Here is a 24,340-nt window from a genome sequence, read left to right as displayed (position 1 = left end):
AAAGGGGAATCCCACATCACTGCATCACTACATAGCAGTTTGTATAACCCCAGTTCCAGAGGATCCCACACCCTCTTCTGTCTTCCATGAGCACTGCACTTCATGTGTGTGCGCGCACACACACACCTTTTTATATGTAAAAAAAAAAGCAGTTGCATACCAATTGCTCTACTTAAGAAATTTCCACATAAAATAGTTAAGACAAGTCATAGACTATTACAGAAATGCTATGGGCGTTTGAAGGAGAGAGAGATGACACGCATTTGAGAGAATCAGGATAGGGGGTGGCTTATGAATGATCCTTGAGGTATAATTAGGATTTCAAAATTTAAAGTGGGTAGGTATATTCAGGTTAAACTAAGATCATAAACAGGGGTGTCAAGAGATTCAGTACATTCGAAGGACCACTTAGTTACTTCAGGCTGAAACACGGGTCTAGAGCTGTGAAGAGACAAAATGCGGGGTGGGGCCATACTGGCAATGTCAGCTTCTTCATGGGCAAAAAAAGGCTGATGATTTAGGATCCGGTCTATGGCATAAGAGGAAGATTGCTGCAGCAGAAACGCCAGAAGCACTGGCTGGAAGATGTAAGCGCCTAAGAGTGGGAAGACCAGTTCGGATAGGTTATTGCAGTTTTCAGTAAGAGATGATAAAAGCCTGCAGCCAGGAGAGCAGAAGGAATGCAGAGAGGACACGGGAGAGGGACGCTTCAGCAAGAATCCAGGGTGTGTGCCAGGAGACCTAGATCGTCGGAGCTACTGGAAATGAAGGGTAAGTCACAGAGGGGTTGGGTTGGGTTGCACCCCGACGCCACGTTTCACTTTTTTAAGTTCCTCTTTTTCTTTTCCAGAGCTCTACTACTTTCCTCAGATCTCTAAGCTAACAGGGCTTTTCCTTCTCAACTAGGTCCCGCGCTCATCCCCCACGTCCCCACTCTGACACGGTGGCCTCCCTCGGCCCCCCCCACAGGAAGGACCCTCGCAGGTCAGACTCCGAGGCCGGGACACGCCACCCCCGGTATCCCATACCGCCTGCGCGGGCGGCGTCCTCGCCGGCGCCCCCACGGCTCGGGGACCAATAGGAAGGCCGCGATGCTGGGACTCGACCAGCTATTGGTTGGCTCGGCCGTGGTGAGAGATGGTGCGGTGCCCGTTCTCCGCCCGGGTGCGAGCTGTGGGCGGTTGTTAGGGCGACCGTTCGTGACGTAGGCCGTCAGGCCGAGCAGCTGCCCGGCGATTGGCTGGGCGATCGGACGATCCTTGCTTATTGGCGGCCGCCTGGCGGCTCGGAGCGTGCGTAAACGCCGTTCCTTCCGCCCGAGGCTCCGTTGGCTGGAGACGGCGACTGGGCCGGCTTGGTGGCCTCCATTGAGAACCGGAGGTGAGCGGGCCGACTCTGGGGATCCACCGGCCACTGGCCGCGGGGTTGGCGGCCGGCGCGGCTCGCGCTCCGTCACGGCCCACGAGGCGGCTGGGGACCGAGAGGACCGCGAGGAGACGTTCTTGAGGCCCGGCGGCAGGGCGGCGGCCTGGGAACCCGTGGGTCGGCTAGGCCTGCGGGCCGGTGCTGCAGCGGGGCGTCCGTGGGTCCTGTCCTGGGGGAGATGTGCTGGCCGGGCGGTCACGGCCATGCGGGTAGAACGAGTGTCAGACGCGGGAGAGGGGGACAGCGGGAGCAGATGTTCATGGAGCCCTTGGGTACGAGTGTTCACGCCCAAACGTTGCCTTGCGGCAGGATCTCTAAAGTGATGGAGAAAGGCCCGATGTAGGTTGCAGTTTGACCCAAAGCCAGGATCCGCGAGGAAACGGCAGGTTATGCCCCCTTCTAGTAGGCCAGGAGGATGCGAGATTAGTGCAGGCACAACTGGCCCTCAAAAAGTCTGTCGGTCTTCCTGTACGTCTTATCTTTCTCCTAAGGGGCGGAGGCTCATTGATACTGACGCCCTTACCTTGCACCCCTTTTGGAATTTTTTGGTTTGAGTGAGGAAGACCGGACCTTCGCGGTTCGCAAGTTAAACAATGGACTTCTGAGGGAGTAGTGGCTAATGTATTCCATCTTAAGTAATCATGGAATATGACCTTACTTGAGGATGTGCCTTTTCGAGCTAGGTCCTGTAAAGCCACAAGAAACGCTTGTTTCTGGGCTTTACTACTAAGTCTTAGTGTGCAGTTAGAGCATCTGGCAAAGTGGGGAAAACGTTTGTTTGTTTACTTGTGAATTTATTTTTTAATTTGGGGCCAAGACTTGGATATTCCGTGAGGTTGTGTCGCGTTTTGTGGGCTTTGTTGTAGTGCCTTTCTAGAATCCGATACATTTGTCAGGAAGCAGACATGGAAATTAGTACGTGAAGAGCAGAAAGAAACTGCATAAACTTGTGTGTATGTCACGGCTGTTTCAAGAAAGAGTGAGCCTGTGGGGGAACGTGGCGCGCACTCACATGCTAGTATGTTTTTGTCTAATTTGTAGACCATGAGCAACATTCTGGGATCAGTATCTGTGCTGTTAAACCCATATGAAATGCTAGTATCTGAAATTGAACTATGTTTTAACTCACAGAATAGTAATTCTTTACTATTAATACTGTGGTCAGAGAACTTCAAACTGAAGAGGAGCTGCTTAGAAGGGGGGGGGGTCATGTATAATTAGGTGCTGGGTAGAGACCCTGTATTCTAGTGCGAGGTGATGGCGCTCCTGTGTGATGGGAGGTTCGGAAAGCAAGATACATCCTGTGGGATTTAAAGTGATTGCAGTAGAGGTTAGGATTCTTACCCTCCGGCATGTATTGATTAGTTTGAGATCAGTGTACATACTGTACAGTCGAAGATTGGAATGTGTGCCACAGGCATGGGCTGGATAGACTGGAGGAATTAGAGCCTCCTTTCTGTAATTGGCAGTGCTGGGTGGGTCTACTTGGTGACAGGATGAGAATTTCCAGTTAGCTGTGTGGTGGTGGTGTATACCTTTAAGGCCAGCCTGGTCTAAAGAGTGAGTTCCAGGACAGCCAGTGCTGTTGCACAGAGAAAGCCATGTCTCGAAAAGAAAAAAAAAAGAATTTCAGTAAATTTAAATTTTCAAACCTTTGACTTTGAAGAGTCAGAAGTGTTTGCTGTATACTTTATTTGGCTAAGTAGACATATGTTTCTTATATACTTTGTTTTAGGTAGATTCTTTTATTATTGCAAAACAGCACAGATGCTATTTGCTTAGCTTTTATAATCTGCCACATAGCCCCACTGGTGTCCCTTGTAATTGCTGTGATTCCTGCCCTGTGAATGCTTTGCATAGTCACAGAAATGGGAGGTGCTCGCGAGAGGAGATGGTTTATAATTATGCTTACTTTTGACACACCTTTGTGACATTGCTCAGTTTGTATCTCCAGGTAGGTGCGGTTCTCTGTGTTTGGATTGGTGCACAGGATTTTGTGTGATTTTTTTTTCTACCTGAATATCAAAAATATGAATTTACACCTAGCAAGGGAAGGATTAACAGTGCTCCAGGAATTCGGCTGGATGAAAAATCTGATATGCCTGATAGAATAGAGCTGCAGGTTTGGGGTTAATTTGTCATCACTTAGGGCCCTTTCTGATAACCATTCGGGTTTTAATTCAGCAGAATCAACTTTAATAGTGATGAATAATGTTCAAGCTTTTGGTCGTGAGGGGTGGAGAACTGGAAGTGATTTTGACTTAGATTTAGACTAATTTACCTTCTGAAACCTTGAAGCCAATCTTTCAGACCAGTTTGCAGTGTTTAGTTTCTGATTTTAAAAAGTGACCATATAAGAGAAGCCAGTAGACATGGTTTAAAGTTTTCAGACTTTAAATCCAGGCCCTGAGTAAAAGTATTTTGTAGTTGTCATTTCTTACTGTACTGAGCAGTGCAAGATGCTGGAAAGGCAAATGATAAAGTTCATTATGCAAGATAGAAAAAAAGGAATAAGTTCAGACAATGCCTACTACATCCTTATGCCTTACTAATAATTGCTCTTTTCAAAATCTAAGACCCACAGTAAGAAACACACATTCCAGCGAGACTGTCATGAATAATATCACAATATGTGAATTTATATAGTATCCGTGTTTCCTGTCTTATCCAGCAACTACTTTCATGTCGTTTTCTATTTTTAATTAATTTAAACTGTTCTTCGCAACAAGATTGATTCCATGATTGAATGAATGTGTTGTGGCCCCCCTTGAGAACCAGTTATGCTGGCATGTCTGGTATGATTGAAATGTAGAGGGAAAATGGAATGTTTTTCTTAGAGATGATATTTGCTAATTGGTTTCATTTTTAAAAACCAGACCCCTATCTTTCTTAGACCCTCCACCTTCTTTTACTAAATTTGTTGGTTTTCGCTTTCATCAGTAGATAAGTCACTTTCTTTGTGAGTATGTGTGAATTCCTGCTGGCACCAGGGAACTCAGTGGCTGGTTTTCTTTTGCTCTTTTGCATTGTGTGTTTGTGTGCACTTGTGTGTGCCATGGCATGAGGGCAAAGGTCAGAGTACACCCTACAGGTGAGGATTGGTGAGGCTTAGATGTACATTCACCCACTGTATCATCTCACAGGCCCTAGTTTTTACTTCTTAATCATGATTGATTTTAATGGGTAATACTCTTCATTAGATTTTCTGTAAGAACTGAAGCGTACAAGTATCTCTGTTGGCCAACAGTGGTTTTGCAAGGTGACTCTTCAAATAGGAATGTCAAAATTATTAATTGGCCAGCAGATGTGGGAAGAGTGGTAGTCATTAGCTTGGATTTTCTTGCTATTATTTATTCTATTGAGAATCTTTTTGTCAGACAAGAAGTTGTTAAGATTGTTTTGTGTTTTGTCCAGCAGAGGACCTTTCCCCTGAGCTATAATTTCACCCCTTTGTATTTGATAGGGACAGGACACACATTTTAGCCAGCCATCTGTCTCAGCTAGCTGTAAAACTTCAGGAGCCTTCCACATCTAACACCTTTAAATTGGCCTTCTAGCCCTGTAGTTTGCTGAGAGAAAAGCAGCTGTCCTAACAAAATGCAGACCCTCTTTTTTACTAACATAGAAACATCAGAAAAGACTTCTGGGAATAGCAATCTTCAAGAATTTATTAGACATTGTGTCAGTGACATTCTACCTTATGTTTTATAGAATGAGATAATGTAACAGAATCTTGCGTATAAATCACTGTGATTTATGACAAGAAATCAACAAGCACATTCTTTGATGTTACCTTTAAGCAGGCGGATGGTGAAGAGGGTATTTATGGGTTTTCTTTTTGACTAACTAGAAAATGTGTGTAGTTGTTTCTCTCATGTTTGCTTTGTCCTTTATTCTGTTCCTCTTGGCTCACATAATTACAAGGGGTTATGCTTGAAACTTACTTTTAAAGAAACAATTGCATATAAGTTGGTTGTCAGTGAGTAATAAAAGGTTTAAGTGTTTGAAGAAGTAGCAAGAGTCGTTTTAATAGATACTACAATTACTTCCCAGAATTATGTGGAACAATTTCCTATCTGAAAGATGCTGCACACCGGCCTAATGGCATCCTTTCATTTAGCTGAAGGTGAGCTGTATGCTAAGTGTTCATGTGTGGTGTTCCCTCCAGGATCCAAGGACCGTGTAGCTACAATGTTGTCAAGACTCTTCCGCATGCATGGCCTCTTTGTGGCCTCCCATCCCTGGGAAGTTATTGTGGGAACGGTGACACTTACCATCTGTATGATGTCCATGAACATGTTTACTGGCAACAACAAGATCTGTGGTTGGAATTATGAGTGCCCAAAATTTGAAGAGGTTAGTGAGATTTGATTCTGACTAAAGTAAATTACATTGCAATTTCTGAAGAATGTCTCCTTTTTAGAGAACATACAAGCAGAAAGAGTTCTTCCTGAGTGAAGTTTTTGTTGGTGGGCTTAACTCAGATTCTCAGCTGTTCACATGGTGTGGGTTGCACTTAAAATGTTTTTTAATATTAGTGAGTGTAATTGCCTCTGAGAAATATATTTGTGTAAGGACTATCGGGAAAAAGAATTGTGAAGAATTACATACAGACTGTTTAAAAATTGCTTTCCATTTTTTATTTCTGTGTTGGCTGTTTGATTTGGTTGTCCTATGCTGACATTTATATTCTTGTGATAATATGTAAGCCAGTGACCCAGAATAAAGATGGTGGTTTTTTTGTACTTCCTGAGAGCTTTCTCTGTTGGCCGGCAGGATGTCCTGAGCAGCGACATCATCATCCTCACCATAACGCGGTGCATTGCCATCCTCTATATTTACTTCCAGTTCCAGAACCTGCGGCAGCTCGGCTCCAAGTATATTTTGGGTAAGACTGATTTTCTTCCTTGCATGCTGTCAGGCTTGATTTGCTGACCAGAGTGTTGGGTACATTTAGTAGTTCCTTGAGTCTCCTCAGTAAATATTCTCAGATTTGAGGCCTCAGTAATCTAGAGAAAAGTGATATTCTTAGCAGAATATTGAATGAGACTGAATGTTAGCATCTGTGTAATAAAGAGTCCTGAGTGTTGAATTTTGCCATTTTAGGTATTGCTGGGCTGTTCACAATTTTCTCAAGCTTTGTCTTTAGTACAGTCGTCATTCACTTCTTAGACAAAGAACTGACGGGCTTAAAGTAAGTATTAAAGCTCAGGGCTGTGTTCTCTAAAATGCATTTCAAGAACCTTTATTCCCTGTGTTAGAAAGGTAATGTGTAAATTTAGAAGTTTAGAAAATGGGAAATTTTTTATGGACTCACTGTTAGCTAGTTAACTGTTAGCATTTGATAAATATTCTGTCCCATTTATTTTAGACATTTTTTGAGTGTCATGCTATATATGCTGTCTTAAGTCTTTTTTGCCCGATGTACTTCATCTGCATCTTTTCATATTCTTAATATTAAGTTATTTGTGCTGGCTATATAGTATTCTTCTATATCACTGTTTTGTAGTTTGTTAATCTAATGTTGGATTAATTGATTTTCTTCATAAATATGACAGCGAATATCTTTATAGACTTTTTTTGTTCATGCTCACTGTTACCTCTTAGCAATTCATTTCTGGAGTATCATGAGTGACTGTGGGTTTGCTTATTTAAAAACTTTTTTAAGCCTCTTGCTTTGGGGGAGGTGGGGTAAATTTTTAGTTCTCTTATCGTCAATTTGTATATTGTACATTTTTCTCAATGTTAATTCAAGTAATTTTTATACTAGAATAACGCTTTGCTGAAAAATATTGACAGGTGTCTCTATGGTCATTTACATCTTAACATGGTGAAGTGGTATTAGTTGAGCTGGGCATAATGGCAGTGCCTGTAATTCTAACCCTTGTGAGATGGAATCAAGAGGATCCAGGGTTCAAGGCCAGTTTCAGCAACATAGGAAGTTAGAGGTTAGCCTTTGTCTCAAAAAAGTAAAACAAAATAAAGTTCAGCAAGTATTTTGAGCATCTGTTAGTCTTGAGGCTTGCGAAGACTCCTAGCATTAAATATGGGACTGCATGGTCATGCTAAGTGTGTGGTGTGGGAAGGGTTACTGTAAAGAGCGTTCCAAAGCTGTATTTTCCCTGTATTAAACGGGACTTGTCTTGATTTCTTTTCCCCAGTGAAGCTTTGCCCTTTTTCCTGCTTTTGATTGACCTGTCCAGAGCAAGTGCTCTAGCAAAGTTTGCCCTGAGTTCAAACTCACAGGTGAGTATTGCTTAATGAGATGTTGTCATTGTTCAAAATATAACAGTTGCCTCAAGCTTTTAGACTGAAGTTCCAAGACTGGTTTGTGAGTGTCTCACTCACTTCCCGTTTTCCCTTTGAGAGTCTCCTGGAATTACAGTGCAGCATCCTGGATATAGAAACTACCTATCAATCACTTAGGGAATAGAGTCAGTGTTTTGGTTACTTTTCTCATTGTTCTGACCAAATACCTGGCTTAGAGCAGTTTAAGAAAGAAGGGTTTCTTTCGGTTTATGGCCCCAGGGGATATAGTTGGTCATGGTTGAGAAGGCATGCCAGCGGGACTGGGTTCCATCTGGGAGACGAGTGTGCATAGGAGGTTGGACTAGGCTGTGAAACCAAAAGGCCCACACTGATCCACTTTTTCCAATGAGGCTTCATATCCTTGCCCTTACCAAGAAGCACGACTTCTTGGGGACCAATTGTTCAAACACACGAGCCCTTGGTAAGCATTTCACATTAAATTAGATCTGGTGCCAGGAGTCTAAGTCACATTTGTTTCTAAGCCCCTCAGGTTAGCATCTCCCTTCTTAAGCTTCATCATGTTTAACAACCTTGTATCAGTACTTTTTGAGACAGATTCTGTGTATCTCAGACCATCCTGAATTGCAGTGATCTCCTGCCTTGGTCAGCTGAGCTCCGAGATTGCAGGCATACACCATCATGTCCTGCTTAGATAAGGACTTTTTATAACTATCCTTCAGAGACAGGCATTGAACCTAGGACCTTTTACAGGCCTCGCCCAAGCTGTGAAGTAGCTCATAATTGTGGTTCAGTTATGTATTGGATGATGGCTTATGATCATTGGAACATTTTGATAAGAAAATTATCTAGGTTTTATTGTACTAATGTGACCTCAACGAATTCTTAAGTAAGCTTCTGTCAATGGGAGCCACAATATAAAACATTAGTAGGTGGAATTTAAGTGGTCGGATTAACCTACCACGTCAAAGGAATATTCCTTAAAAGTCTGTCACTCAGTGAGAAGGGAAGCAGGGTCCTAATAGATGTTTGTGTTGATGGTGTGGTGAATTGTACTACTGCGCCATTTTGCCCTTGAATGTATGCTATCATATCACATCTGTTCTTTGAGTAGTAAAATAAGCGTAATGTAGGACGCAGGATGCTGTCTAGCATGTAAAGGATTAAGTTATGCTTTCCATCCTCCGATGTGTTTGCTCTTTGCTTTAGGATGAAGTAAGGGAAAATATAGCTCGTGGAATGGCAATTCTGGGCCCCACATTCACCCTTGATGCTCTTGTGGAATGTCTTGTAATTGGAGTTGGCACCATGTCAGGTTTGTAAACATTTTCTAATACACTTACAATTAAGTCGGTCGTTAAAGGGAAGGTAGAAGGTCTTGGATTTACTTTGTTTTTTCTTAAATTCTAACTTAAATGACTTGAGCTATAAATACTACTAGTGTGAGGGTATATGGACCTGTGTGTGTGTGTGTGTGTGTGTGTGTGTGTGTGTGTGTGCGCGCGCGCGCGCGCGCGGTAAAAATAGAGCATCAGGTTACTAATGTTTTCCTCTTCTGTCTTCTCTTTCTGTGTTCCACTTCGTGGTATTGTGCATCCTGTGGCTGGATTATAACTAAGACTGTATCCCACAGCTGCTTTGAAAATCCCTTGCTGTTGCCTAGACTAAATTAATAACTTGGTTCCTTTATTTTAATTGTCACATTGGATGTTGCAGAAGTCCAGATAGGAATTAGGTTCGTCTAATCAGGTGGTTGAGAAGGTTTAATTAGATACTAAGCTGTACATCTTAGCATGTCAGCACCAGTCTCAACATGCTTCCTCATCCTTAATTGAACACTCGAGAATTAATACTGATACCAAACAGAACTCCATTACGTACAATAAAAACTATGGCCTAGCATGGAAATTTGCCAGAATAATTGTATCTTGCTATTATGAAGTTTCGTGGTCATTAAGCTCCATTCTATGGCTTTTTCATGAAAACCATATATGTGCATGCATGTGTGCGTGTGTGTCCATCCATGCCCCGTGGAGCTGGAGTTAGAGGTGGCTGTGAGCTGTCTGACGTGGGTGGGAACCAAACTCTAGTCCTCTGCAAGAGCAAGAGTCAGTCTTGGCTGCTGAGCTCTCTACCACTCCAGCCCTTAAGTATATACCTTTGGGGGATGTTTGGTTGTCTTGTATTCATTATTTTATTAAATATGTAATGTGTCTTTAAATTTCTGATAGTAATGATAGATATTTATTGTTGCTGCTCAACAATTTTTTTATTCAAGAAAGAAAAACCATGTACTTATAAAGTTACATGCCCACTGTTGGGAATGTGGCTCAGTGGTTCAATCCGCAGCACAAAATTATTTTTGTATACTTTAAATGTACTTCTTGGAAACTAGGAAGATGGCTCAGAGGGTAAAGCCCTCGCTGTGCAAGCATGAGAGCCTGAGTTGGGACCTCGGGAACTCACTTAAACCTGGCGTGATAGCACGTCTGCCTTCTCGGTGCTCCTGTGATAGGTGGGAGGCAGAGTCAAAGAGAATTTCCATCCAGGGTCCAGCTAGTCTGGTGGAAGCTGTGAACATCAAGGAGACTGTCTGTAATAACAGACTCAGGACAGATAGCTGATACTGTCCTCTGACCTCCACGCATGCCGTGGTACATGCGCCCCCATCATCACACACACTTTAAAACCTGACCTCCTGAAAGGTTTGATTTTGAGTTTTAGTGGAGATACCATCATGTCACCACTGCGAAAATCAAATGCTGATCAGGTAAAAATGCGTGAGTTACCTGATTTTTTTGAAGCAGAAGAGTGTATGCGATGTTGAAGATAGACCAGGAAATTACAGGCCGTGAAACAAAGGCTTGTTTGAATGTAGTGTGGAAAGCAGTAGGGTTGATACTTTGTCTTGAAGGGGGTTAGAGAAGTGAACACTGAGGACGTTTATATCCGTGTGGAAATAGGGGTGTGTCTTAAATGAGGAAGTAGCTCCACTGCCACCCTTTTTACAGTGCAGGGGACTAAACCAGAGCTTCCCATGCTTGGGAGACGTTCTACCACTCAGTTAGGCCCATGCCTAGCAGTAACACTTCAGAAAAGCCAGTACGAAAGAAAAAGGTCAGGCTAGGTGTACCTCAGTGGTTGTGTGTACTTGTATATGGGAAGATCCAATTCCTAGCACACAGACGCAACATTCACAGCCTTTCGACATCTTTGGACTGCTGCTGTCTCCTTGTGTAGTACCAAAGTGGCAGAAAGACAGACTTCTTGGAACAGTAAGGAAGAATGATAATTACATGAGTTTAGAAAAAAAAGTTTAGTTGATGATTAATTTGTGAAAAGCATTATTATTAGTTCGCTTTTCTTATTCACTTTTGTTAGAAAAGGCAGTTGTTATATTCAATGTAAATTTTTATTTTAATTTGAGTGGAAGAGTAGGAGTTGGTGGTCTTAATTTCCTTTCTGGCCTCTATAGTTATGGTACTTAATATTTGACATTACCAAATGACTTCTGAAACACTTTGTGGTGAGATACTTGTTAATTTTCAATCTTGATTTCTTAACATTTTTCACCTTACCATTTTCAGGCAGGTCAGTGAAATAAAACTGTTAGGATATCAGTAGTCACTGAAGGGTTATAGGGATTTGAACTTAGGTCATACAAGGGATATTTACTTAGATACCACGTCAGGAAGGCATAACTGCTTATTGATACATCCTTTGACAAATTGCCCTGTGTATGAAGGTGCTTTTGTGATAATAAGTGAGTCTATATTGAAGGCGTGAAGTTACTCCTGTAGAGGAGCTGGTCCTCTAGCTCTTTGGCTCATTTAGTGATTCCATTTTATAAAAGAATTGGAATCACATTTGTTGGCAAGATGCATTGAGCACTAGCATTATGTGTGGCATTGTAATGTTGGAGACATGGGAGAAGTCTTGGTCTGTGTCTTTGAGGGATTAAGAGTTTCATAACTGCTGTGCCTGAAGCCTTAGCGTCATCATTGAGTTGCTAATTTCCAGTAAATGACAAAGGACTTGATGTAGTAAGACTTGCCCGATTTGTCTACCTGTGGGAAGAGCTTTAAGATAAATGGTGTGTCAGAGACCCACACTTCACTAGCTGTGTGTTTCATTTTCTCCAAGCAGGGGTGCGCCAGCTTGAAATCATGTGTTGCTTTGGCTGCATGTCTGTGCTTGCCAACTACTTCGTGTTCATGACATTCTTCCCAGCCTGTGTGTCCCTGGTCCTAGAGGTAAGAATGGTTTTCCTGGTGACATTAGTTTAGAAGAGTATTGCTTCTCATTCTGTCACCCCACCTAAATTGACTGTATACCTCCTAATGCAATGCTGGTTTACTTTGTAGCTTTCTCGGGAAAGCCGCGAAGGTCGTCCAATTTGGCAGCTCAGCCACTTTGCCCGAGTTTTGGAAGAAGAGGAGAATAAACCAAACCCTGTAACCCAAAGGGTCAAGATGATTATGGTAATGGCATTTTTTCTTTTCCAGTATCCGTAGTTTCAGTGTTTCTTATGCTTTGGGTATTTGAGGACTTTTGCTTGTTTTTAGTTTCCTGTCATGTTTACTTAATATTTGGCCATTTCAGTGGTATTCCAGTGTCCTCTCTTTACTCTGAATTTACTCTTTTTTTCTTTGAAGTTTTAAGACAAGATATCACTAGCTGGCTTTAAACTTGAAATCCTCCTGCCTAAGCCTCCTGAGTGTGGGGATTCCAGGTGAATGCCACTATGCCCCTTTAGGCCTTTTGATCTTTCTTATTCTTGCTCTCCTACATAGATTTTTGAAAGCCATTTTTAAAAAAAAGAAAAAAAGATTAGTTTATTATGTGTACAGTGTTCTGCTTGCATGTATACCAGCGTGCCAGAAGAAGGCACCAGATCTTACTACAGATGGTTGTGAACCACCATGTGGTTGCTGGGAATTGAACTCAGGACCTCTTTAAGAGCAGGCAGTGCTCTTAACCACTGAGCCACCTCTCTAGCCCCTGAAAGCCTGTTCTTTGGAATGACTGAGCAGTGATGGGAACACTGCTTTTATTAGCCACATAACAAACTGGGGGCTTTCTTATCGTGATAAGGTGAGGCCAAGGAAGAAAGTGTCTAGTCTGGGCTTGTGAGGGACAAGAAAGCAGAGGCTGTACAACTGAAGATGTGTTTCTTCAGTCTTTAGGCTTGGTTCTTGTTCACGCTCACAGTCGCTGGATAGCTGACCCTTCGCCTCAGAACAGTACAGCAGAACATTCCAAGGTCTCCTTGGGACTGGATGAGGATGTGTCCAAGAGAATTGAGCCAAGTGTTTCTCTCTGGCAGTTTTATCTCTCCAAGTAAGTTGAGTGAAACCCACAGTATTCTGTGCTCTAGCAAGCTGTGCTTTGACGTTCATATTTCTGAACTGACATGTTAATGTTTGCTTTCATTCAGGATGATCAGCATGGACATTGAACAAGTGATTACCCTGAGTTTAGCTCTCCTGTTGGCTGTCAAGTACATTTTCTTTGAACAAGCGGAGACAGAATCAACGCTCTCATTAAAAAATCCTATCACGTCTCCTGTCGTGACCCCAAAGAAAGCTCAAGACAACTGTTGCAGACGTGAGCCTCTGCTTGTGAGAAAGAACCAGAAGCTTGCATCTGTGGAGGAGGAGCCAGGAGCGAACCAGGATAGAAAAGGTACTTTCCTGTTCTCTTCATTTCTGTTCCTCCTGTCCAAGCATGAACCCTCAAACTGAGTTTGAAAGTGATTACAGGGTTTTGAGATGTCTTTTTGCCTCTCACAGTTGAGGTTATAAAACCATTAGTGGTGGAAGCTGAGAGTGCAAGCAGAGCTACGTTTGTGCTTGGCGCTTCTGTAGCCAGACCTCCAGTGGCCCTGGGAACACAGGAGCCTGAAATTGACCTCCCCAGCGAGCCTCGGCCTACTGAAGAATGCCTACAGATACTGGAGAGTGCTGAGGTGAGGGGTGCGCACCCACTTGGCTTTCTCTAAGGGGGGGGTTGTTTTTACCTTTTTTAATCAAAGAAAGTAAAACCCAGTACTACTGGATGGAGCCCGTTGTGTTATGTGCCCTATCAACAATTGTATTAGCCCTACAGCCTTTGGGGGATTTTCTCCATCTTTCAGATGAGCAGCCCAGATTCAGGGGGCTTTAGTAATATCCCAGGATGTTTACTATTGGGGAAACTGTAAGGTTAGGAACAGGGCCTGAAAATTTCTGGTTCCAAAATCAAAACTCTTTGTGGTGCATTCCTGTTTATCCTAGAGATGAGGAGCTTTTGTACCCTCATCTGTGTTGGAACATGGTTGGGCTGCACAGAGCAAAGCTTTGTTTTGTGCTTTTTGATCTCACCAGGCAGCTAGCTTTTCCTCCTGCAGCTTTGACCATGTTATACCTCCACATTTATATATGGCCATTCATACTTAAGCTGTGTCTGCTTAGTCTGACTAACTCTTTTTGTATAAAGAATATGTTTTCCTGGTCTGCACAGTGCAACATAGTAAGACCTCTCAAAAATCTTTTTTTCATGTTTGACAAAATATAGTTCCATTGTACCCTCACTTTATTAAGATAATTGACAAAGGAAATCAGAAGTATTTAAAATGCACAGCTTCTTTTTGAATAATTAACACTCTCAAGCTAATATTCGTCATCTACTATCTATTGAGAACTTAATCAGCCTGTGTAACTGAGATTTGACTCCAGTATTTGGATAGCATCCCATTCCTTTCTTCCTGGCTATTGGCGACCATCGTTTCTGTTCCTCGATAAGTCTGTTGTGCCGTCCACGTCTGAGAGCATGAAGCATTTCCCCTTCAGAAGTTCCTGTCTGACTTCTGTATCAGCCTCTGGTGTGTTTGTTTTACATGTGCCAGTGCCTAGGCTAGGAATGTAGCTCAGTTGTTCTTGTTTAGCTTGTGTGTGAGGCCTCCCAGCACCTTAGAGAAATCCCAAGTTGTGTGTCAATAGCCAGTCCTCATTGCCATGCTGTTTTAACAGGATCATACGTGTGGGTTTTACTTTATTTTATTTTTACTTATTTATTTATTTGTGAACATTTTTGGGGTTTTTTGTTTAGTTTTTATAAAATCTTACAATTTTGATGTTTAATGATGTGGGTAGGGAGAGTAAAGATTGGTGACACTGCATGCCTCTCTCAGTCTCTTTCCACCATCGTTTTGTCTGTTTTGTTTCTGAGACAAGGTCTTACTATATATTTATGGCTGCCTTGGAACTCACAGAGATCCACCTGCCTCTGCCTCCTGAGTGCAGCTTAAAGATGTGTAATAACCTCCTGACTTCACCTGGATTTGTGAGACAGGGTCTGTCACTGAACATGGAACTTGCCATTTTAGCTAAACTGGACACAGCAAACCACCAGCATGTGCCTGTTTTCCTCCTGCCCGTGCTGGGATTGCAGATGGAGCCAGTGTGGGGGCTGGGATCTGAACTCAGGGATTGCGGATGGAGCCACTGTGACTGACTTCTGTGTGGGGGCTGGGATCTGAACTCAGGCTCAGGCTGCACAGCAAGTTCTTTACCTGCTGAGCCATTGCCCAGACTTTCCTTGACATTTCATCCCCCTCCTTACAAACCCAAGCCTTTTGAGTTTTCCTCTTTCTGTTCTTGTGCTTTAACTCTCTTGAGTGTTGGTATCCTCAACTATTTAAGGGCCACAGCTTGTACACAAAATATATTAACATATAATATATATATTGCCTATGTCATTGTAGCAAATAATGTATTGATTGGCTTTTATTGATCAGTCCATGAACATATAAGTTTACAGTGTGGGCAGACCCACAGCAGTGCAGGGGAGCTGGACTGAGGGCAAGGTTCTGTTCTGGTGCTGCTTTCTTCTGAGGGGAGTGGGGCAGTAAGGTTGATCCCTACGGTATTGTCATCTGAGCAACTCTGCACTGTGGACTTTCAGCTTCTTTGTCTTTGGCTTGTGAACTGCAGTTCTTGACTTTGCTGTCATCTCCCTCACATTTCCCATCTCTTCAGAAAGGTGCGAAGTTCCTTAGTGATGCAGAGATCATCCAGCTGGTCAATGCCAAGCACATCCCGGCCTACAAATTGGAAACTCTAATGGAAACTCATGAACGTGGTGTGTCTATTCGCCGGCAGCTCCTATCCACAAAGCTTCCAGAGCCTTCTTCTCTGCAGTACCTGCCTTACAGAGATTATAATTACTCTCTGGTATGTTATTTGATTGATTTAAGAGGGCTTGCTTTGTAACTTGACCTTCCACTGTTACTTTTTAAATGTTTTTCATGTTTTTGTTGTCATTGCTGGGAGAATCCAACAGTTTCTAAAGATTTTGTTTTTCGAGAGAGTTTCTCTGTGGAGCCCTGACTGTTTTGGAACTTCTCCCTGTAGACCAGGCTGGCCTCAAACTCAGAGATCTGCCTGTCTCTGTCTCTTGCTGGGATTAAAGGTGTACACCACCACGCCCAACCAGTTTAAATATTTTTAAAGAGGAAATTTGGGGTGGGATTGGGCCTAGTGATAGAATGTTTGCCTAACATTGGTGGGGCCCTGGGTTTGATCCCAGCATCATAATGACATAAAGAATACATTAAAAATATTGTTGGAATATTTTATAGGATTAAGTGAAGAATTGTTGGCGATAGGGATGAGATGAGCTGTTAACATTACGATGTAGGTTTTCATGTGCTGCCCACCTGTGTTTCTTAGGTGATGGGAGCTTGCTGTGAGAATGTAATTGGCTATATGCCCATCCCCGTCGGAGTGGCAGGGCCTCTCTGCCTGGATGGGAAAGAGTACCAGGTTCCAATGGCAACAACAGAAGGCTGTCTTGTGGCCAGCACCAACCGAGGCTGCAGAGCAATAGGTGTAAGTTGGAATTTGTTTACTTTAAGGTATAAGACGAACTGGGCAGGGTAAGGAAGCCAAGACAGATTTGGGGGACAGTCAAGGGCTTTGAAAGAGGCTGAAGTGTTTTCTGTATTAATATTTCTCATAATCCTCATCTTAGCTTGGTGGAGGTGCCAGCAGCCGAGTCCTTGCAGATGGGATGACCCGAGGCCCAGTGGTGCGTCTTCCTCGTGCTTGTGACTCTGCAGAAGTGAAGGCCTGGCTCGAGACACCTGAAGGGTTCACAGTGGTAAAGGAGGCCTTCGATAGCACCAGCAGGTGTGTGGGGGCTCGTATGGAAATTATATACAGTATAAAACAATGATAGCTAAAGCTACTTGTTGATGTGTTGCCTGCTTATGATAGTGTAGCCCTGTCCTGTATCCATTCCTTCAGGAATTATTCTTGCTTAGGGTGAGTATTGATTCATATGAATTACCCCATAGGAATAAATTGGTTTTTTAAAGCTTGGTGAGATGGCTCAGCAAGAAAAAACACTCACTGTGTGAACCTGATGGCCCAAGTTCGGTTCCTTGTTCCCACTCACAGGCAGCGATAGAAAATTAAAAGATAGGAGCTAATGCATTTGATTAGACTGTTACCCTAGACTCCTAGAAGGAGTTTCTCGGCAGAATGGGAGTGTTAGTGTGGTTATGGGTTTGCTCTGAATGAAGACCATTAAAGTCACACAGCAGCATAGCAGTAGATGCCAGCTCCTGTAGAGTCCAAGCCAGTGTGTTTGCTCTTATTTGGACTTAAGGGTTTTAAGAGGCTAGTCCACCTTTTAGTCAGTGACAGAGAAAAAGACTCAGCTGACTAGCCTTAATTTCTCTAAAGAAAAATTTCTCCATACTAAAGTAGATTTAAAATAAAATTTCTGGCGGGCAGTGGTGACACATGCCTTTAATCCCAGCACTCAAGTGGCAGATATTGGCATTTCAAAGCCAGCCTGGTCTACCAAGCAAGTTCCAGGACAGTCAGAGAAACTTGTCTTAAAAAAGAAAAAAAAAATTCTTACCTTGGATTAGAATAGAAACCTTGTATTTGCAGGTTTGCACGTCTGGAGAAACTTCATGTGACCATGGCAGGACGCAACCTGTATATCCGCTTCCAGTCCAAGACGGGGGACGCCATGGGGATGAACATGATTTCCAAGGTGAGCACGGAGCACCGGGTCTGGAGGGTTCAGGATGGGCACATCCGGAGCTGGCCGTGTGGCCTTGATCTCAGGGTGATTCGTGTGCCTCTGCTCTCCTGGGTGCTGGGATTACTCTGGTCTACATCCAGCCATTTTTGTTGATGCACTGTGTCCATATATAACATCCATAAAAAGAGTTAATTTATTTCACATGTTTACTTAAATCTTAACATTGCCTGATATAACTTGGTTTTATGGTGCTTTCTATTTGCCTTTTTTAAATTTTTTTTAATATATATGAATGTTTTGCCTGCATTTATGTCTATACTCCACTTCTGTGTCTGGTGTCCACAGAGGCCAGAACAGAACATCAGATCCCTCTGGAATTGGAGTTCCATACAGTTGAGAGCCATCAGTAGGTGTTGGGACTTGGACCTAGGTCCTCAGGAAGAACAGCTGGGGTCCTAAACTGCCCAGTTGTCTGCCTAGTCGCATTGTTTCAGATTTGACACTCTGTTGTAAATGTACTTAACAAGGGTTGGGAGGGATCTGTTCATAGCACTTGAGAATTTTCTCCAGTAATTCACCTTCCCAATGAGGAGTGGGACCAGGGTTTTTAGCTCAGTACAGGTCAGTATGTGGGACTCCGGGTCAGTTCTAAGCATGCCCCAGCCATCCCAAAGAGCTTTGTCCTCAAATCTTGCAACTGACATTTTCTAGAGACCTTTTCTTTTCTTCTTCTTCTTCTTCTTCTTCTTCTTCTTCTTCTTCTTCTTCTTCTTCTTCTTCTTCTTCTTCCTCTTCCTCTTCCTCTTCCTCTTCCTCTTCCTCTTCTTCCTCCTCCTCCTCCTTCTCCTCCTTCTTCTCTTCCTCCTCCTCCTCCTCCTCCTTCTTCTTCTCTTCCTCCTCCTCCTCCTCCTCCTCCTCCTCCTCCTCCTTTTCCTCCTTCTTCCTCCTTCTTCTTCTTCTTCCTTCTTCTTCTTCTTCTTCTTCTTCTTCTTCTTCTTCTTCTTCTTCTTCTTCTTCTTCTTCTTCTTCCTCCTCCTCTTCCTCTTCCTCTTCCTCTTCCTCTTCCTCTTCCTCTTCCTCTTCTTCTTCTTCTTCTTCTTCTTCTTCTTCTTCTTCTTCCCCCTCTTCCTCCTCCCTCCTCCTTCTTTGTGGCAAGGGCTCATTATACCCTTGGCTGGCCTGGAGCACATTATGTGGGCCATGGTGACCAGCAACTCATGATCAGTTTTCCTGTGTCTGACTCGACTTGCTGAGATTACAGCCATGATTAGCATGCTCAGAAACACTTTAAGATATATAACATATCTGGTTTGTTTGTATGATCCATTCATTTTTGTGTGGTGTACACTTTATTTTGCTGATAACAGGTTTTGTTTATAAAGTTTATTCAGAAAGAGGAAAATAATAAATGTCTACGTTTTTTAAATTCTCAATAAATAGTATGGTGGTTCCTCACCAGTTTGCAAGTAAAATTGCTGTGTCAGCTTCCAGTAAAGCACAGCCTCAAAGAGGTGTTAGTACACTCGTGGTCACAGTGGCATTTGCTGTACTAGTCAGTGGGCAGAGTGGCCTAAGCGTTCATTGGGTAGTGCATGAGGAAGAGATGTGTTCGTGTAGACATTATTCTAAGTGAAATTGCCAGTTAGAAATGCAGTTGTACTTACATGAGCTGACCAGAGTCATCAGGGTTGTGGCCACCATTAGGTGTCGGGCTAGCAGGGCATGTTTTGGGTGATTGTCTTAATGGGCTGCAGGTCATTAGCTTATCAGGTAGAGGTCTGGACATTAGCTCCATGTCTTGGATGTACTGAATGACTGCATTGAAGTAGTTACTGTGGTCAGAATGGTGATTCTATCACACACATTGTCTTGCTTCTTCCTAGGGCACGGAGAAAGCGCTTTTGAAGCTTCAGGAGTTCTTTCCTGAGATGCAGATCCTGGCAGTTAGTGGTAACTATTGCACCGACAAGAAACCTGCTGCCATAAACTGGATCGAAGGAAGAGGAAAGACAGTTGTGTGTGAAGCTGTCATTCCCGCCAAGGTGGTGAGAGAAGTAAGTGATGGAGGAATGTTATCCTACTTTAAAGTGGTAGTGTCGTTAATTGGGTTGAGACCAGCTGTGGTGACCCAAAGCTATAACCCAGTTCCAGGGAGACGGGCAGAGGATCCCTGCAAGTCTGAGGCCAGTGTGGGCTACATCGGGAGTTCTGGGCAAGCATGACTGAAAGAAGGTTTTAAAAATAATAAATAATAAAAGAGTACTAACACCTTTAGTAAGATTACATTTGTAGGGTTTTGCTTTCCGTTAAAATTGTTTTTTTTATTTTTCATGCCCATCTGCATATGTGTCACTCCTGGGACAGCTAAATAGGGTCACATCTACACCCCTGCTTCCTAGAAGTACAGAGAAATAGATAAGTGTCTTGCTTGATTCTCCTGGAGGAGTATGTAAAATATGCACACTGTGGTCTAGGTATTAAAGACGACGACAGAAGCTATGATTGACGTCAATATTAACAAGAATCTTGTGGGTTCTGCCATGGCTGGGAGCATAGGAGGCTACAATGCCCATGCAGCAAACATCGTCACTGCTATCTACATTGCATGTGGCCAGGTGAGCTTGCCGGTTCCCACTTTGCTTTCTGCTCTGTGGTTCTCAGTGAAAGAACTGTACTGCATTTTTCCTCTTCCCTCTCCAGGATGCAGCGCAGAATGTGGGCAGTTCAAACTGTATTACTTTAATGGAAGCGAGTGGTCCCACGAATGAAGACTTGTATATCAGCTGCACCATGCCGTCTATAGAGATAGGAACCGTGGGTGGTGGGACCAACCTCCTACCTCAACAAGCCTGCCTGCAGGTATGTGTCTGGCACACAACATAGTGGCCTCAGGCCTGGCTCTGACTCCCAGTTGTTGTTGTTTATTTTCTGCTGCTTAATGACTAAAACAAACTTGGGAAAGATCGGATTCCTTTCAACTTAAGCATTTAGGTAGAGATTTAGTACTGAGGGGAGTTACGGCAGGAATCTGGAGACAGTAGAGACCACAGTGGAGTGCTGCTGCCTGGCTTGTTCCTAGCCTCTCATTCAGCTACAGTTCTTTCATGTGGTTCTTCATCAGTTAGCAGTCAAGAAAATACCCTATGGGCATGCACACAGGCCACTGCTAGAGGCCGCTTACCACTTGAGGTTCCCTCTTCCTAGATGCATCAAGTTGTTACCCAAGTTTGACCGTCACACCAGGGATAATACGTGTCTATCTGACACCACATCACCCTGTATTTTAGCTGATCTTTTTCACCCTTGCTTTCTACCAGTCTAGCCTAGTATGTCCAAATTTGTCTAAATATATATATGTGTGTGTGTGTGTATGTGTGTATATATATGTATATATATACATAGCACAAATACATATACATGGTTTGGTGCATGTGTCTCATCGTGAGATTAATTAAGCAAGTAAGTGCATAGTGCCAGTCAGCTGTGTGGATGTTAGTTCCATTCTATGTCAATCTCAGCTGTCTGGCCTGACCTGGCTACCACTTCTGATGGAGTCTAGTTGTAGTCTGATGTCTTGGTCTCTGATTACAGATGTTAGGTGTTCAAGGAGCATGCAAAGACAATCCTGGAGAAAACGCACGGCAGCTTGCCCGAATTGTGTGTGGTACTGTAATGGCTGGGGAGTTGTCCTTGATGGCAGCATTGGCAGCAGGACATCTTGTCAGAAGTCACATGGTTCACAACAGGTAAGACTTCTAGACATAAGAAATTTTCCCAGTTAAAGTTCGACAGTCTGGTCTGGGAAGTACCACTAAAATGTTTGGGCATTTCTGAAATCCAAATTTTTCAAACAAAGCAACCAGGTATAATGGCATGAGCTTAAAGTGCAAACTGTGGGCAGGGGAGAGAGGCAGGTCCTGTGGGCTCACTGCACATGGGCGAGTTCCAGGCCTTCTCTCAAAGGATGGGTGGCCCCAGAGGGATGACATCGAGTGTTGTCTTCTGCCCCGCCGGTCCCCCACATGCACCACCAACCCCCAAGTTTTCATTACTGACGTTTTCTGTTTTACTACTTTGTCTTTTTCTGACTTAGATCGAAGATAAATTTACAAGATCTACAAGGAACATGCACCAAGAAGGCAGCTTGAGCAGCCTGGCAGTACTGAACTAAAAGACGGGCATTGGGGTCTCAAGGACTAACATGAAATCTGTGAATTAAAAATCTCAATGCAGTGTCTTGTGGAAGATGAATGGACGTGATCAGTGAGATGCCTGCTTGGTTTCTGGCTCTTTCAGAGACATCTGAGGTCTTTTGCACCGACTCCTCAGATCAGGAAACAGTGTGTCTTGCCATGCTGTCTTCTGGAAAGATCTCCTGTGGATGTCGTGCTCTGAGCAGCACAGGTGTGATCTGCAGCTCGTTTCTGAAAGCCCCACAAGCTGGAAAAGGTGTTTTGATGAAGTGATGGAGTTGATGGTGATCAGTGTGAGACTGGCCTCTCCAAGTGGGCTAAACCCGGAGTTTTAAATTATACTGTAGCTGACAGAACTTCTGATTTTATATTTATTTAGTCTGAGTTATAGAACTTTGTAATCTAAGTTTATTTTTTGTAAACTAATAATTCATTTGGTGCTGGTCTATTGATTTTGGGGGTAAACAACATATTCTTCAGAAGGGGACCTACTTCTTCATGGGAAGAATTACTTTTATTCTCAAACTACAGAACAATGTGCTAAGCAGTGCTAAATCGTTCTCGATGAAGAAAACAGTCACTGCATTTATTTCTGCAGGTCTTTGTTCAGAGAGGCCTCTTGTCTAGATTTTTGCCAACTGGGCCACTGCATGTCTTAGCGTCAGGCTTTAGGAAAGTGCCACGCATTGCACTAATGATAGCAGAGCTCTCGGTGTTACTTAGACAAGGGACAAACAAGTTGGACCTCTCAGAGTGTGGGAACATGGTTTTAAAAGAAAACGACCATTTCTCTAAGTCAGCTTTCTTTAGAGACATTTTAACTTATTTAGCTGAATTCTAGATTTTTTTTGGTAAACTATCAAATCTGTATATGTTGTAATAAAGTGTCTTATGCTAGGAGTTTATTGAAAGTGTTTTAAGAAATAAAAGAACTCAACTTTACACTGATAAAATACTCTAGCTTGGGCCAGAGAAGACAGTGCTCTTTAGCATTGTCCAGGAAACTCTGGCTTGCTTGCCAAGCCTAATGAAGGGAAAGTCAGCTTACAGAGCCAATGATGGAGCCACATGAATGGCCCTGGAGCTGTGTGCCTTGTTCCTGTGGCCAGGAGCTTGGTGACTGAATAATTTACGGGCTCCTTTGATGGACCCAGAAAAGCTCTTAACTTCCTCAGGGGGTCAGCAGAGTTGAATCTCAATTTTTTTTTTTAATGTACTGGTTTTGTATAAAGAATAATAAAGAGCTCCTTATTTTGTATTCTATCTAATGCTTCAAGTTCAGTCTTGGGAAATGACATCTTGTGGACTCTGAAAGACATTCCAAGCGTGCAGCGGCATCATGGGAGCCTCTTAGTGATTGTATGTCAGTATTACTGTGGAAGATCGACTTTGCTGTTGTATGTGAAGTTTCACATTGCTCCTCTTGTGACTTTTTAGCCAGTAACATTTTATTTACCTGAGCTTGTCATGGAAGTGGCAGTGAAAAGTATGGAGTGTTCATGCTGGTGACTGTAACCAATGTCATCTTGCTAAATCCATGTTTTGTACAATACTGAATTGTATACATTTTGTTATAGAATACTTTTCCAGTTGAGTAAATTATGAAAGGAAGTTAACGTTGACAAGTGTAAGCAGTCAATTTTTTAAATTTGAGGACTAACCCTAATCCCAAGGCCCAGAAATGAGCAGTCTGACAAAATGGTAGCCTGTCGTCTGCTGGAGCTGGCCCAGTCATCTCTCTCCATTACACTTTAACTTTACAGCATTATTGCTGGCCAGTGTATGTGTTCCATTTATCTTCCTTACATTTAGAGGGTTGGTGGTTTCAGATCCACAGTTGTCTTTGGTATCAGCTGGGGAGAGTTGAGAGGAAGGGACAATAAAGATCAGATAGCCCAAACACAGCAGCCCTTTCAAGTGTGGGTTTCAGCTGACCAGGGAGAGGGTTTGTCTTCAGCACTGACTTCCATTCATTTGCAGTTACTGACTCCACTTCTCTGATAGAGGTGCAAAGGCATGCGTGAGTCATTAAAAAAGGCCAGGTTCTGAAATGGCCAGTGATCGCCACGAGACTGGGTAACAACTGTGCTGGAAGCTATGACAATAATATAAAAATATTTAGCTCTTAGTTTAGTGTTTAAAGACTGACAGCTTTGTCTTCACCGTGGTGTTAGGAAGCTGGATACAAGAAATAAATTTGGGCACACCTAGAGTACGTGATACTGAGACTGCAGTGCCCTGCCAAGGGTCTTTTACACCCTTGATTGGGGTAGAGCCAGGCCTTGTCAGCTCTGACAGCCTTACAGCAGTAACTATGTTCAGTATGAAGCTTCTGGTATTTTGGAGAGTCAATAAAATTAGAGAGTTGCGTTCATTTTGAAGCACAAAGTTAGGAAACACTCCTGGAAAGACTAAAT

At 43.1% G+C, this 24,340-nt stretch overlaps 1 protein-coding gene across 3 annotated transcripts; it reads left to right on the top strand.

Annotated features, from left to right (window-relative positions):
- Nucleotides 1-622: 622 nt before the first annotated feature.
- Nucleotides 623-23,548, top strand: Hmgcr (3-hydroxy-3-methylglutaryl-CoA reductase). 3 transcript variants are annotated; one of them, XM_048441501.3, is made up of 20 exons: nt 623-771; nt 5,594-5,781; nt 6,202-6,313; nt 6,532-6,619; nt 7,587-7,671; nt 8,902-9,007; nt 11,839-11,945; nt 12,057-12,173; nt 12,872-13,032; nt 13,130-13,377; nt 13,485-13,660; nt 15,711-15,905; nt 16,404-16,562; nt 16,705-16,862; nt 17,634-17,739; nt 19,614-19,784; nt 20,205-20,345; nt 20,431-20,589; nt 21,322-21,476; nt 21,824-23,548. In XM_048441501.3, exons 1-20 carry the CDS (start codon nt 681-683, stop codon nt 21,876-21,878), a joined length of 2,778 nt encoding a protein of 925 aa, XP_048297458.3. In that variant the 5' UTR covers nt 623-680; the 3' UTR covers nt 21,879-23,548. The 3 variants fall into 3 exon arrangements, with proteins under 3 accessions (XP_048297458.3, XP_048297459.2, XP_048297457.2); XM_048441502.3 differs by lacking the exon at nt 623-771 and adding an exon at nt 1,226-1,380; XM_048441500.3 differs by lacking the exon at nt 623-771 and adding an exon at nt 1,678-1,697.
- Nucleotides 23,549-24,340: the final 792 nt, after the last annotated feature.

This window comes from Myodes glareolus, chromosome 15 (genome assembly GCF_982192425.1).
Source record: "Myodes glareolus chromosome 15, mMyoGla1.1, whole genome shotgun sequence".
Taxonomy (NCBI): Eukaryota; Metazoa; Chordata; class Mammalia; order Rodentia; family Cricetidae; genus Myodes; species Myodes glareolus.
This window is presented reverse-complemented; position numbering and strand designations above follow the sequence as displayed.

Bases quoted from the DNA above. Each gene is read 5' to 3' on its own strand.
- Hmgcr (XM_048441501.3), top strand. From the start codon at position 681: ATGCAGAGAGGACACGGGAGAGGGACGCTTCAGCAAGAATCCAGGGTG. The intron at 17,740-19,613 runs GTGAGCACGGAG...GCTTCTTCCTAG, and splicing joins GGATGAACATGATTTCCAAG to GGCACGGAGAAAGCGCTTTT. The intron at 20,590-21,321 runs GTATGTGTCTGG...CTCTGATTACAG, and splicing joins CTCAACAAGCCTGCCTGCAG to ATGTTAGGTGTTCAAGGAGC.